The sequence below is a fragment of the Montipora capricornis genome, chromosome 12 (genome assembly GCF_036669925.1).
Source record: "Montipora capricornis isolate CH-2021 chromosome 12, ASM3666992v2, whole genome shotgun sequence".
In the NCBI taxonomy this organism is placed as follows: domain Eukaryota; kingdom Metazoa; phylum Cnidaria; class Anthozoa; order Scleractinia; family Acroporidae; genus Montipora; species Montipora capricornis.
This window is the reverse complement of record NC_090894.1, coordinates 22885122-22900121: the sequence shown is the minus strand read 5'-3', so window position 1 is coordinate 22900121 and position 15000 is coordinate 22885122. Positions and strand designations below refer to the sequence as shown.

The window sequence follows — 15000 nt, the reverse complement described above, 5'->3', positions numbered from 1 at the left end:
CATTCGCTTCGGCCAGAACATGCGCACTACCGTGATACTCTCCCTTTAAATGACCTAGGAACCCGACAAGTACGACGACGACGATGATGATTAAGATAATAAACTGTTGATTCAGACATCGGGTCGGACAAACAACCTTGGTCTTTAACTGAGAAGAAAAACACAAAAATGACCCCCCTTTTCTTTGTGCCCTATTAGACAAACAAGATTAGAATAAATAAATATATTGCTAGTGCTTATCACCCTTACTTGCAGTCGAGGACTGAATTGCGAAGGGCGCGGCTCACGACATCGGGCTGAAAGCATACAAAGGCGCCTCTGGATGCCGCTATACAGTCCATGCTAGATGTTAATTTAGCTGTGAGTCGATTTTGATGAGGGAGGAAAACCAGATTACCCAGAGAAAAACCCTCGAGTCAGGTTGAGAGCGACTGAAACTCAGCCCACATGCTGGCCGAGGCCAGAGTTGAACCCCGGCTCGCAGTGGTGGGAGGCCCGATAGATAACCACTAAGTCACCCTGACTCCCCAATTGTAATTGTTTGCGTCGCCCAAAACTTTCCCCTTTTGCTTAGTCTTGTGTGACGTTAAGGAACTCACCTGCAACTCAAAAACAGTACAGAATATAGTTCCTGGTATCTTCTCAAAAGTGACATCTATATCTTACACAATATGATGATTTGACTGTCCAACAAACTTTCTGGTAAAAACTCCCTTCCTTGCGATTGGACAAATAAAAGCATATAAGTGCATTGGAGATGATTAAGGTCCACGTACGTTTGCGATAAAACGGCACTAATGTTTATACTAGTTATAGCTGTCGCTAAAGTGCCAACGAGCCAAGCTTGCGTGATCTGGCGGCTGCAAACATCACGCGGCGTACTCGTGCGGCACTCTCATTGGTTATCGCTACGGTCAACATTTCATCGCTTTGGTCTACATTACAGCTTTTGGTCTACATTAGAATTAAATTTGAAGCGCTTCTGAGATTTCGTCCGCCTAAAAATCTTCTCGCGGCTCTATAAGCTGCCGCCTCGCCAGGCCTTCTGTCTTCAGAAGGCCTGACTCGTTGGCAATAATGTTTTTAGGTTATTAACGTCGAAGATGGAACAGAACTTGGTCCAAATGAAGATGGAGAAATTTGCATCAGAGGTCCGACCGTTATGAAAGGTGAGTAAGAGAAAGTTACCAACTGCATGCTTTATCTTGTTTTCCACTTTGCCTCTCGAACAATCAACGTAAAAGGGATTTACGTAGATCAACAAATTCCCATTCTTAAATATTTTACAGACTAATACGCAGCAGTAACACCATATGATGTTCCAAATAATCTTTGCGGCCTGTTGCTTCTACGCTTAATAACATGGGTGACAAATTACTCCTTAATTTAGTCGCGAAATTTCAGCGCTAATTTATAATTTCACATGTGAAATACAATGTTGCCATAGCAACTTTTCCTTCAGTGCCGACATGGCGTCCAGGTTTGAAAAAATCCGCGTCTTATGACCGTAATTTGTCACCCATGATATTAACAGCTAATCAAATGGTACACTCGTGAAATTAGGGAATAATGTCACTTGCGTTTTGTCAAAAATCAAATAATTTCCTGAGCGGCTCGGGAAATCATTTGATTTTCGGCAAAACGCAAGTGAAATTACTCCCTAATTTCACTCGTCACCATTTGATTACTCATACAAATTTAATTAAGCGCCGCAAGAAAGATCTGTACGTAAGCTGGCGATTTGATTGTTATCCCGATTCGCTCTGACGAAGGGCTAACGTTGGAAAGCTCAGCTTGCAAATCTGCCTCATTTGCCCATTAAACCAAATTTTCGGGTTGTGTTTAGATCGATTTCCTGGCGGAATTAGACAGTGTCTAAGGCGACCATAATTCTTCTATTATTATATAATTATCCTCTTTGGTATTATTGATAATGGACACTCGAGCTTATTAAAAACTCATCCTCTTAGTTCTGATAACAAACGCACGGTAACATGGAACAATAATTTATAACAGGATACCTGAATAACCAAGAAGCCACCTCACAAACTATTGACATCGACGGCTGGCTTCACACAGGAGACATTGGACATTATGACGAAGACGAACATTTTTACATCACGGATCGTCTGAAAGAGCTGATCAAATGCAAAGGATTTCAGGTACAAGATCAATCTGGACAGTATTTTACATATCCTCTGCCTTAACGTATTCTCCCCAGGCAATAAAGCCCAATTTTTTTTGGTCCAGGCGAGAACAGAACCGTCCAGGTAATTTTAAGTTGTTGGTTATGGGCTTCTCACGGTCGCAGGAAAAAGAATCGTGCTTCTCGTGCCGTGAAAGAAGTAAGCAATAGAGGACGTTTTCCATGTTTCCATAGCCTCATCTAAACACTCGGGGGAGTTGGGAGAATTCGAGAAAGTTATGCAAACCTAAGACGCAGTCGAGGGTTTGCATAGCGGTAGAGAATCCTCTCAGATCTCCCGAGTGTTTAGATGAGGCTATGGAAACACGCAAAAAAGACCTCTATTGCTTTTATAATTATTTCTCAAAGATAATTCGACAAATGAAGGAAAATGCTGTTTGTTTTCCTTTAGATTGAAACAGATTTTCGTGATACACGCTCATATTTCCTACCAGCCAATCAAAAGGCGCGTCTGACAACACATAACCAATCAAAATTCGTGTGATGTCACAGCCGTGTTTCCACGCTCTCATCTAAACACAGCTATTGACCAATGAGGGTGCGCGTACTATCCTAATTATTTTATAAAACTATTTGGTTGGAGGAAATCTCTTACCAAAGCTGTTTAGCGTCCGCAATTACTTTTTTGTCAGGAGAGCTCCTCTCCTGACTTGTTAGCGTGTGAACTCGGTAATAGAGGTCGACGCTTCCGTTTATACACTCTTCCATGCGTATTTAAGGGAAATTAGACAATTTGAAGAGGACCAAGTGTATCAAGTTTTTAATGCGCTCGCTTTTATCTCTTTTATCTGGAAATCGGTAGAAACTCACCAAATATTCATCCCCAGGTTCCCCCAGCAGAACTGGAAGTTCTTCTCATGTCGCACCCTGCCGTACTTGACGCAGGAGTGATTGGAGTCCCGGACCCTAGCGCTGGTGAGCTGCCAAAAGCATATGTCGTCCGGAAGGAAAGTGGAGACATCACCGAAGAAGAGCTGGTGAAATTTATTGAAGAACGAGTGGCCCCCTACAAGGCTTTAAGAGGCGGTGTTCAATTCATCGATGAAATACCAAGATCTCCAAGCGGCAAGATACTTCGTAGGATATTGAAAGAAATGGAGAAAGCTAACACGCAACAAGTAAAGCAAGACGAGAATCTGGAGAAAGAAAAACAAGAGAGAAAAGAAGTAGAGAAAGACGAAGTAAAAGAAGAAGAAGAGGAAGAAGAAGACGAAGAAAAAGAAGAAGAGGAGGAGGAAAATGTTCTGAAGAGCAAATATGAGGACGTAGAGATCCCTGGGATGTCTTGGACAGAATTTGTTTTTCAGCATTTTGATAAGTATGGCGATAGAATGGCTATAGTAAGTATTGAGGGGAATGGTGTAATGGTAGCCACAAGCCTTTTGGGGGTTTTAAGGATAAAAAAGGTGCAGTGAAACCTCAGTTGAGGTTAAAAGGACCATGTCACGCAAAATAATGTAATTACATGACACCCAAAATGCCGAAAAGGTAGAATGAAGCATTGCAATAACCACTTAAAACTGTTGACCTACATACAAAAAAATACAGCAAAGGAAAGAGAAGCATGTACGGACACAAATGGACAAGACTGAAACGGATTGCATTTGAGCAATCGTGAAACAAGTCGACCCAACGTTTTTCAAGTTTATGGCAAATCGCCTGGATAATGGTCGTTTTTGCTGAGAATCATCATATTTGTGATGTAACAATAATTTTATCAGTGAAGGAATTCCACATTACCATTTTCGAGTTTTAAACTCGTGATTATTAACTAAAGATTTCTCGTAAACATCCCAAAATAACGTGACATAGCCCCTTTATTTATAGACAAAGGGCTTTTAGTATTTATAGTTTCGCAAGCGCAATTTTTATGAATCGATAAACAATGAATCAGTACTGTTTCATATCGTCACCATGAAAGTCATGCATACCCAAACGAAGGTCAACGATAGAATTACACAAGCTCCGAGACTTTTTGATGGGACGTTTTTTGAGCCACATACGGTCTATTTAAACACCCGCAAAACTTTGATGTAGGAGTAAACAATTTCCTGACAGCGATTTGTTTGTTTTGCAGAAGGACAGCGCGACTGAGAAGTCGTACACCTTTCGAGAAATTAGAGACAAGAGCAGAAGTTTTGCTTCGGGGCTTATTAAGAAAGGTTTCAAAAAAGGAGACGTTTTCGCTCTGTTTCTTCCTAATCTGCCTGAATATCCAATAGTTTTCTTCGGCATTTTGGAAGCTGGCGGAGTCGTAACGTCCGCGAATCCTCTTTTCACAACAGAGGAATTAGCCAAGCAGCTTAAACTGGCTGATGCCAAATGGATCCTGACAGCTCCGCAGCTCGTTCATCGGGCAAGGGAAGCCGCACAGGAGATAGGAAAAGATAACGTCTTTGTGGTGGGCGAGGTCGATGGATACCAGTCGATCTCAGAGCTTCTCAAAGACGATGGCTCAAGTGTTCCAGAACTTTCCATCGACCCGAAAGAAGATACTGCAGTGATTCCCTTCTCGAGCGGAACGACTGGACTTCCTAAAGGAGTGATGCTTGCACATCGCAATCTCGTTGCTTGTGGCTCCATGATGCGAGCTAAAGGCTGTTTGAGTTTTGATGAGACTACAGTGTTGCTGGCGTTTCTTCCTTTCTTTCACAGCTTCGGCATGGTAGCCAATATGTCCATGGGCCTTCATGCGGGCAGTACTATCATATCAATGCAACGCTTTGACAAAGACAAGTTCCTTCAAGCTCTGCAAAAATACGAGGTTCGTATTTTAAGCAACGAGTGGAAAAGTAAAGAATATTACATGATCACGGGGAGATACGAATTTTATCTTCGAGTCCTAATGGTATAATTTCAGCACGATGAGCTAAAATTCGTATTCCCGCGGGGTTCTGTTATTGTCATCATCATCATCATCATTTCTCTTTGCGCCAGTAGGCGCATAAGGCCGTCACGCTCTTTGCCCAATACTCTCTGTTTCGCGCCGCTGCCTTGGCCACATTCTGTTATTGTAATGTTCTGTTTATTATGTACTATAGTACTGTTTTATTATATAGATAACAAAAATCCAAATCTGAAGCAGTTTCATTGTCTTAGTATCTCGAAGCCATTCAAGTTTTTACTGATTTCTTTAAAATAAAATTTTAATTAATGACACCAACGGGCCCAGGACTTCGCTCTTCAACAGGGTGCATTAATATTATTGGCTGACATGTCTGTAACCATGACGACATCATATCCTCCCATATCTTGCACTTCGCGCGACGAAGATACCAAATTTTAGTAAGAAGAAAAGTTCCAGTATTTCATCGACATCTATATAAAAAATAACCTTTCTATCTCCAACAAAAGTAATCGATATAGAAAATATCTCTTTGCTTTTGTTTTTGCTCCATTTTTCCCTTTCATTCCACTGTCTTCTCTCCCCGCCCCCATAATAGGAAATAAAGATATTCACCCATCTGAATGCTGCTGAAAAAAATTTTTTTCCGTATTTTGATCATGACATAATTTTAGCGAGAGGTTGAGCCCTCGAGCACATTTTCGAGTAGCCAGAAAATTCTCATGGGAGCGCTCGCTACAATAGCCTGTTACCAATCAACTGTGAGATGCACAAACTTGGGTCCCTTCACACGAATTCATGCGATTTCAAATGAAAAACTGTAGAAGATACTTTTGTTTGTCTTTGTAACACCAACCCAATTTTTACTCTGCACTGTGTGCCTATGCTTTCTTGTCAGGTGACACACATGTCCGTGGTACCCCCTGTGGTGCTAATGCTAGCGAAGCACCCAGCGGTGGATAACTACAATTTGTCGAGTTTGATTGAGATGACCAATGGCGCTGCACCCCTGGGAGTAGAATTGTCGAAAGAAGTGCTAAAGCGTTTACCATCCATTAGTGGGGTCAGGCAAGGTAAGTAAGCTGAAATAAAGCCAAGTACCTTCCCCCCCCCCCCTTCCTCTTTAGAGACTGCAAATACCACTACTACTAGTACTAATACTGCTGCTGCTGCTCCTGCAGCTACCACTCAGTACTACTACTACTACTACTGCTACTACTACTACTACTACTACTACTACTACTACTACTACTACTTGGCACTTTAATGCTTTAGCAGTTGCAGAGTTACGTGTAAATACTCTTTGCAGAGTTGACTTCCATTGAGTTATTGTTCTTGGATAATAAGGAAGTTTGTAAGCTTGAATGAAAGTATGGTCCCCTTGGCTTCGTCAAGTAGAGTAGGGATGACGTCATCTGTGACGTCGAGTCTCAACTGTCTCACATGTTGAAGGGATTTTATGCCAGAAACGGAGACGGTTTTCTCGAAGAAGCTTGATCCAGACAAACGGAATTTATATTCATTGCAGAGAAACATTTTATTCAAATAATATGGTCATCATCTGGTTTAAATGGACTTTTTCAAACCAGAAAGGATTCTTACAGTATCTTTACCACCCCTGGCAGGTTATGGCATGACGGAGCTGAGTCCCGTATGTCACATGACCCCATTTGAAAACAACAAACATGGCTCAGTAGGATTGTTACTGCCAAATTTGCGATGCAAGGTAAGGGTTGAAATACACATGAATAAAGAGATCCCTTTGGGTTGTAATTGGCTCACAAAATGTCGCGCCACATCTTAGCCAATCAGGGGTAAAAGCGCTCGCGAACGTTTTCCCATCCTTAACGCCGGCTGCGTGTATTCTTCTTCCGTCTCTTTGTCTAATTTGATTGTCTGTATCTGCTATGCTGCTGTGATTGGCTGAGGAATTTGATGCTGTTCTGATGGAGGTCAATTAAAAACAGCTCTTCATTTCACGATAGATAAATAAATGAATGAATAGAGAAATAAATAAACTCGCTTGGGCATCAATGTTTTCGTCATTTTGATTGTGATTCTTTTCGTTCCCAGCTCTCTAATAGTTTTGATTTATTTGTTATCAGGTTGTCGACGTAGAGACTGGAGAGGCTCTCGGCTCAGGTTATGACGGCGAGATTTGTGTCAAAGGGCCTACCGTCATGAAAGGTAACTAGTGTAGTAAAGACATCGAAGAATTGCATTGACCTAGAGGCTGTGAACGTCCACGTATCTTTCTTGTATTTGACTATCAAATAAGTCATCATCAAACGAATGTAAAGCTTGTGTTCTCTGCAAAAGGGTTCTAATAACCATTACCAGATCATTTTATTGTTTAAGAAACTGAACAAATTGCCAAAAGCCACTAGAGGACTCAAATGGGGCTCTCACGTCAGATGTAGTTTCCCTGTTGTAGGCACAAAACTGAATAACGCAAACCATTACACTTACCTTATTGCTAGAAACAGGTGGCAAGTGCTTAGAGTTAAAGTGAAACTTTTCTTTGCGTTAGACACGTCTTGTCTCTTTTCTAACTAACTTCTACGTTTTTGATGGCTACATAATTAAGGCGGCCATCACTACGAGCAAGCTGGTACCCTCAGTTTGAGATTCATGTCCTCTATGCCTTACGTGTTTAATTTATGACGGAACGTGTTTAATTTATGACGAATTCTGACGGAAAAAACGATTGTGAGTTGATTAGCTAAGTGGACAGAGCTTGGCGGGAAAGCTGCCCTTAAAATGGTCGGTATAGAACTCCAATGAGTAAATTAAATCAACATTTCATTTTGGACCAAAACGAATCAAGACCAACCCTGCAGAGAGGTTGTGAAAGTTTTTTTTTTTGCATCCTTAGGATACTTAGACAATCCAGAAGCCACCGCACAGACGATTGACAGCGATGGCTGGCTTCACACTGGGGATATTGGACACTACGACGAAGATGAACATTTTTTCATTGTTGACAGAGTTAAGGAGCTTGTCAAGTACAAAGGATACCAGGTAAAAGCCCCAAGACACGATGTCAATAACAATTGCCTGGCCGTAACGATATTTTTAAAATAGATGTTCCGAATTCAAGCCTTTTTCAATTGAAATTACATGAAATTAAACCAGTTTCTTTGATTCTTGGCAAAACACAAATTTCAGCTTCACTTTTGCGGTTTTAGTGTTGTGAACGTTACGCTAAATCTCACTATATTCCTCATAAACCACCTTTAAATTTTTAAATTGAGGGCCTCGCGCAGGGAAGGTCTTGTTTTCTTTTTAAAATTTGCCGGTGTTGATTACTTCCAAACATGTTCTGAGAGTTTCGATCTCTAAAAAGGCTTCTGTTCCCTTGCTCCACAAGATATTTTGTCTTTGTTCCCCTGTTTCCCAGTTCAAATTAGCCATGTCCCTTGTTCCCCCAAACCTCTGGGAGACACTCTAAATTGAATGCGTGATGACTTCAACCTGTTCAACTGCAATGGAAAAACGAAAAATTTGTTTTTATCACACGAGTTGATAAAGCCGAGGTAAATTAACTAAGTAAGAAAACCTTGTGAGACGGCGTTTTGAGCGCTAGCGCTTCGTCCGACCGAAGGGCTTCTTCAGATCACTAACGAAAGGGCTAAGGCGTGAAACGTCATCTCACAAATAACTTTTTCATTCGGTGGTTAGTTTAGCTTTATCAAGTCGTGTAATAAAGCCAATTTTTTTTTCACTCCCCTCTGACGCAGCACCAAAGTTTCCTCAAAAATTAATGCCATCATTCGTTTGTAACGGGAAAGGCCCGATTGCGCCTGCGTAGCTTGCTTTACTCGCGTTCGCGTCGTAGACTCGTTGCTTTTGCCGGCAATGATTTGCGTCGCTCGTGTACACCAGGCTTACATCTCTCCTTCCCTCAGGTTCCTCCGGCCGAACTTGAAGCTCTTCTTATTTCCCATCCCGACATTCAAGACGCAGCAGTTGTCGGTGTCCCGGATGAGGAAGCGGGCGAACTGCCAATGGCATTTGTTGTGCGCAAAGCCAATGCAACCATTTCAGAACGTGACGTGGAGATATTTGTAGATGAAAACGTAGCACCGTATAAAAAGCTCCGAGGAGGAGTCGAGTTCATCGATGAAATTCCGAGGTCGTCGAGTGGCAAAATATTGCGCCGAGAACTGAAAGATAGATTAAGGAATCTGAAAAAGTCACAAAAACCTTCCAGTTTTAAAGACAGTGTCAGAAGAAGCGTAAGGATATCGGAAGGTACAAGTGGCAACACTGTGGAAATGCCCAGGAGACAAATCAGGAGACAATACTATAGCGCTAGAAGGTCGCAGTGCTGTGTTATTATTTAGTGATGCACTTTAAGTTTCTAAAGAATTCGGATCACTCTGAGAAATTGAAGAGGAAACAAGGAAGACACTGCAGTATATATATATCATGTTCACATACGCCTTTCTGAAAATTAACGCATTCGAAAATTGCTTATATTGATGAGACGATGAAACTTCAGAGCTGCTACTTGCAGCAAGGACAGTAGCATTTTACATTCAATTTTCATGGGCCATGGGTTTTTATTTACCACGAGTTTTTATGGCTGAAAATAACCTTGGACATCTCTTGTCAATTACATGAAGGAATTTTCAAATCCTTGTATAATTCACTCTTTTTTCCATCGAGCCGTAGTTACTAAAACAAGGAATGACCTAAAATCATCTAAAATGACCGAAAATGTTCTAAAATGATATAAAATGAGCTAAAACGGTATCTAAAATGACCTAAAATGAGTTGGTCATTTTAGGGTATTTTAGATCATTTTAGGTCATTCCTCGTTTTAGTAATTACGCCACAGAGCATACCCTTGCGAAGCACTACGAACATAAACAAGAACAGTGTTTCCTACAAGTGGTAAGAGATGATCTTTGGGGTAGGAAGAATCACAAACTTTAAAACCGTTGGCTCTAGACTGAGTAATTGTGATGAATGATGATCTTATGTAAATACTTATAAAACAATTAAAATTTTCAGAAGCTTGCTTCGTTAGTCCAGTTTATATCAGTTTTGGTAGGAAATCCAGCAGTCTGAGTTTCCAACTTCTCATACTCTCTTCTTTCATCTGAAATCATGATACGTTGAACAGTAGATGACATTGTCTGTATGTTGCAGGTAAAATCCGTTCTCAGGTTGAATCCGTTTTAACGTACAATTGGTTAAATTCGTGATCCGCATTTTACCTAGGTTGACTTATGCACTCACCTATCGGTAGCTTAAAACCCCTCTAAAAAGGATACTGTCTTACTCATCTCAACACATCTTCTTAATGTTTGGTGTCATTTTATCGGTTTCTGTATTCATACACTCATTAATTTAGTCTCAAAAAACATTACAGCATAGTAAGGGAACAAAAAACTATACTACGCACTTACCGGAAGTCGAACTCGCACCCTTCAGATCTGTAGTACTGTGTCTTAACCACAACACTACAACGACGAACGTGCTTTTCATTATTTACTTTTCTATGATTGGTCAATTAATATTTATGTATAACAACCAAAACTAATCCTAACCTGACCCTAATTTTTCACTAAGGTTAAGTTAGGCTCCATGAAGGTTTCTTCAATCCATCTGAGTGCGTATTCAACCTACGAAAAATGAGGATCACCAATTTAATCTAGGTTAAAATGGATTCAACCCGAAAACGGATTTTACCGGCAACATATACGTTGAACGGAAAGTGAATGTCAGTTTGAGATATGAAAACAAAATCTGGGCTTTTTTCACACAGTGGCTATGTTGCCGAGCCTCGAGTTGATAAACTCAGTAACGAGTTTAAGTATTCAGTTACCATGGTGCCAGAGGTTTTTCTTGAGCCGTGAGAGAGCCGCGAAGTCGTGAAGGCGAGTCGCGAAGCGGTAAAGACGAATCGCGAAGCGGTGAGAAGAAAAAAAACCTCTGGTTACCTTGGACTTAAATCTCACTTTCATGCAGACGCCAGCTGTCAAACTCGTCAAATTGATAATTACAAAAGGGACCAATGGCAACTTAGCAATCACGCGTCCCCTAGGTATTACCAATGAAACGAAACAATCATATTGATTTGCGTGGTATGGTCATATCAACCAATCCTAACCTGAGCGTGTCAGATCCCGCCGTTTCGCGACTCGTCTTCACCGCTTCTTGGCTCTCTCGCAGCTCACGGAAAATATCTGGGACCAAGGTAGTATTCAAAACACATGTGAAAAAATTAAAAATGTTAGACAGGAAAAAATCATATGTATTTGACTGAAGTCCTGGCTGTTTGTAAGAGCCCCTCCTTCCTTTCCTAGTTTCGCATTCAGAATGAGCCCGGGTGGCCGTTTCTCAAAAGTCCCGAAACTTTACGGGCCGTTTTCGGGTGTCACAATTCCCTTTGTATCTCAAGAAAGGAGAGGATTTAATTCGTCAAACTTCACAGTTATTTTTCTTTTTGTTGCCTTAAATACATGTTAAAAGATCGGCTTTCCAAAACAAGCGGTTGGCAATTTCACAAATGGCTTTTAGGGACTTTCGAGAAACGGGCCCCAGGGCCCACTTGTCCGAAAGCCGGTCAACGTTAACCCGCGATTAAAAATAAACCAAGGTTTTAATTTCGCTCCCTGAAAGTGCCTTAAAAAACCAACGATCTGTGAAATGACCCCAAATTATTGAGTGACTACCTCGCCCACTTCCATTAAACATTTTGATGAAATTTCTTCCCCACGGTTTCAGCAGTAGCCAGCTTTCGCCTTCAAGGTGTGAAAGATACGTTTTCAAAATCATGAGTCCCGGGAAGAACTCAGTAGATAAACGACCAGGCTTACAGGAGAGGCCACCTCAAATTACAGCAACAATTCTGCAGATAATGCTGCAGAGTCGCATTGTCCAATCAATCAGATTCTCGGGAACGGCCAAAATTGTCTCGCCACTTAAGCAAAAACCGAAACAGAAACAGCCATAAGTCAAAAGTGGGCTGGAACATGTCGGAGGGCTGAGCTTGGGAGGCCTGTGCCTGTCACACCAGCCAAGGTATCACATAATCTACGTACTTCTACAGGGGCACCCAACGTCAATTTTCGGAAAATATCTGTTCGGAAGACAATTTGAGATCTAAAATTTTCGGAACATTTGTTATAAAAGGTCTTGCTTGCCTGCTTCTCCTAGGATTTTCGAACATCTGAAAAATGGTATAATTGCCCATTTTTAACGGATTCTTACCCTAAAAAGGTCACCTAGAATTTTCGGGAGCCTTTTTTCTGGCTGAAGTTTTCGAAAAGGTAAGTTTTGATCCCTATAATTTTCGGATCACTAGACTTTCAGCTAGGAAATCCGAACAGATAAAAAATTTTTAGAGGATAAAAATATGCCTATATCTACTGTTTAAATACTAAAATACGTTTAAAATGCAATGTTTCAGTGGTTTTGAACTATGTTCTCGTTGGGTGCCCCTGCTTCTATGGCTATCGTACGAAGCAAGGGGCCTGACGTGAATATCCCTGAAAATTTATCGTGGACTCAATTTGTTTACCAGAACTGTGATGAATACGGAGACAGGCCAGCAATTGTACGTAAGAACAAATTCATTCCTCTTCATTTGACCAAAACAGGTCAGACTGTATGTCTCATAAAGATATTAATTTCAGAGTGAGATCATATGAGTATTCGAGAACAACGTTTGCTTTTGCGGACTGTAGACTGAAGGTCGAAGACGACTGTGCATGGGAAAACCCCAAAACCGTTACTAATTAATTAGGTGTATGGTTAGCATTAGTAAATGGTTGAGGTTCTTTTCACCGTTGTCTGCTTTCACTGATCGATCGATAGTTATTTGCATTTGAGATCAAATTACAGCAACCTAACCATTTTAATTAATTTTTACAGGGATCCTTCGGAATTTAATGAAAAAATTCGTCTTGTCAAATACACAAGTTACGAGCCCTATGATTTAATCTGAAGCTGTTGGGCTGTAAGCATCATCGTGTTTAAATAAAAGTGATGACTGTAACTAAAGTACGAGCATGAAAATATCGACAGGCAAGAGTTTTAAGCATTGGTCTGTACCTTCTGCTTGCCGTTTTTCTTGGCTTCAAAAACCGTTATGTTCTTTCTTACTATTTGCTTGTGTATTTCTGCAATGATCATGAAAGGCTATTTGCGTGACTACAACATTAATCTGTTACGTTACGCAAGGTCAGTTAGCGTGACAGAAAATACAAAACACTCCATGTCACGCAAACTCTCCCCATGACCAACCGACAGTCACACTCTGCTGTTAAACTTAGTTGAGAGAAAATCTGCCTACTAGAATTTTGGACTTTTTTCTTAAATCTTGATTCTAAGTTATTTACCTTAAACAAGGCTCGTATGCATGGAGCGTTCTTAAATTATGGATGTATGCATATTAGGCACACCCTGGGTGCCAGAGGACTTTTTTTTCAAACGTCCAAGAGAGGCATGCGCAATGACCGAGGAATGAAACAATTTTTTTTTTTCAGTTCTTGTTCTTTGCACATAGCGCATAGCGTTGTTTCTGACCTTGGAAAAAAACCTCCTCTGGCACATGGGGTATAATAGGGAACAGTCTACATTTGTATTTGTCTTTTAGAGTGAGTTTCAATCGAGTGTTGTAAAACCAAAACCAAAGTAATTGCTTTGGCCAATCAAAAAGGACGGAGACAATCCAGTAAACCAATCAAAACTCAAAACAATTAGACGTAGCCGACACAAAGCGCGGGAAAATGTGCACGCGCAAGCCATGATTGGTTTTGGTTTCACTTCTGAGTGGTTGAAAAAGTGGCACAAGAACTTTGAACCAATCACTGAGTGAAGTAATGCAAAACCAAAGAAATTCGCTAATTACTTTTGTCACTCAATTGAAAACCACTCTAATTTGTCCTCAACAGGTAGACGCTGAATCTGGAAAATGGCTTACCTTCGCTCAGCTAAAAGACCAAACTCATCGCCTCAGTTCTGGGCTGGCCAGAAAAGGCTTAAAAAAGGGTGATGTCGTAGCGCTGTATCTTCCAAACTGCTTAGAATACCCAATAATTGTCTTTGGCGTCGCAAACTTAGGAGGAACCATTACGACTCTTAACCCTAAGTGTTCGCAGGAGGAGCTAGCTCGCTACTTCAGCATCTCCCAGCCGAAATATGTTGTCACCACTCCCCCTCTTGTAGAGAAGGCGTTTTCTGCAGATGTGCTAAAAGAAGTTCGCTTGGTGTTTGTGATAGGCCAAGCGAAAAACTGTGAGTCCATTGGCGATCTTTTACTCGACGATGGGACTGCATTTCCAAGCGATGTGAAAATCGACCCAAAAGAAGACGTAGTGGCTTTACCATTCTCAAGTGGAACGACTGGTTTTGCTAAAGGTGTCATGCTAACACACTACAATATGATAGCGCAAATGCAAATAACCTTTCCAAACAAAACCAATGCTGAAAATACGGAAATCGTTATAAGTGTGTTACCCTTTTACCATATTTATGGCTTGACATTAATAATGGGCTTGCGTCTCTATCTTGGGAGTAAGGTAATCTTTCTTTCACATTTCGAGCCCGCCACGTTTCTTCAAGCCATTCAAGACTACAAGGTTAGTGTGCTCTTTCCTGGCTCATTTACAATCTCCTCCATGTTCAACTTTCTCCGTCCGGAACAGGGGGGAAAACCCTGATGAATTAGTAGCCTCTCTGCACCTCTCTCTTTCTGAGCCAATTTTTTTAAAGATCGTCTTGAAGTTACCGTGAAGGTCAGAATTATCGCATTTCAACCAGAGTACTCTATAAAGCGTCTTCACATGACGTCACGGCGGCCATGTTGGTGTTCCAAAATAAATGAACAGCGGCCATGATGGTGTACCAAACTAATCATCCGGGAATTGAACTCTATTTTTATGCAAATACTTTCCTTTGTTTCAGTAATCCAATATGGCTGCTGGTCACGTGA

At 41.1% G+C, this 15000-nt stretch overlaps 1 protein-coding gene across 1 annotated transcript in view; it reads left to right on the top strand.

Annotated features, from left to right (window-relative positions):
• The window catches only part of LOC138027732 (uncharacterized), a 33591-nt gene that overhangs the window by 8251 nt on the left and 10340 nt on the right, over positions 1–15000 (top strand). The window contains exons 5-15 of the mRNA XM_068875337.1: positions 1088–1169; positions 2017–2162; positions 3034–3546; positions 4284–4970; positions 5950–6124; positions 6677–6777; positions 7157–7238; positions 7927–8072; positions 8960–9255; positions 12519–12621; positions 13961–14647. Of these exons, the coding sequence (XP_068731438.1) occupies positions 1088–1169; positions 2017–2162; positions 3034–3546; positions 4284–4970; positions 5950–6124; positions 6677–6777; positions 7157–7238; positions 7927–8072; positions 8960–9255; positions 12519–12621; positions 13961–14647 (3018 nt within the window). The remainder of the gene's footprint in view (positions 1–1087; positions 1170–2016; positions 2163–3033; positions 3547–4283; positions 4971–5949; positions 6125–6676; positions 6778–7156; positions 7239–7926; positions 8073–8959; positions 9256–12518; positions 12622–13960; positions 14648–15000) is intronic.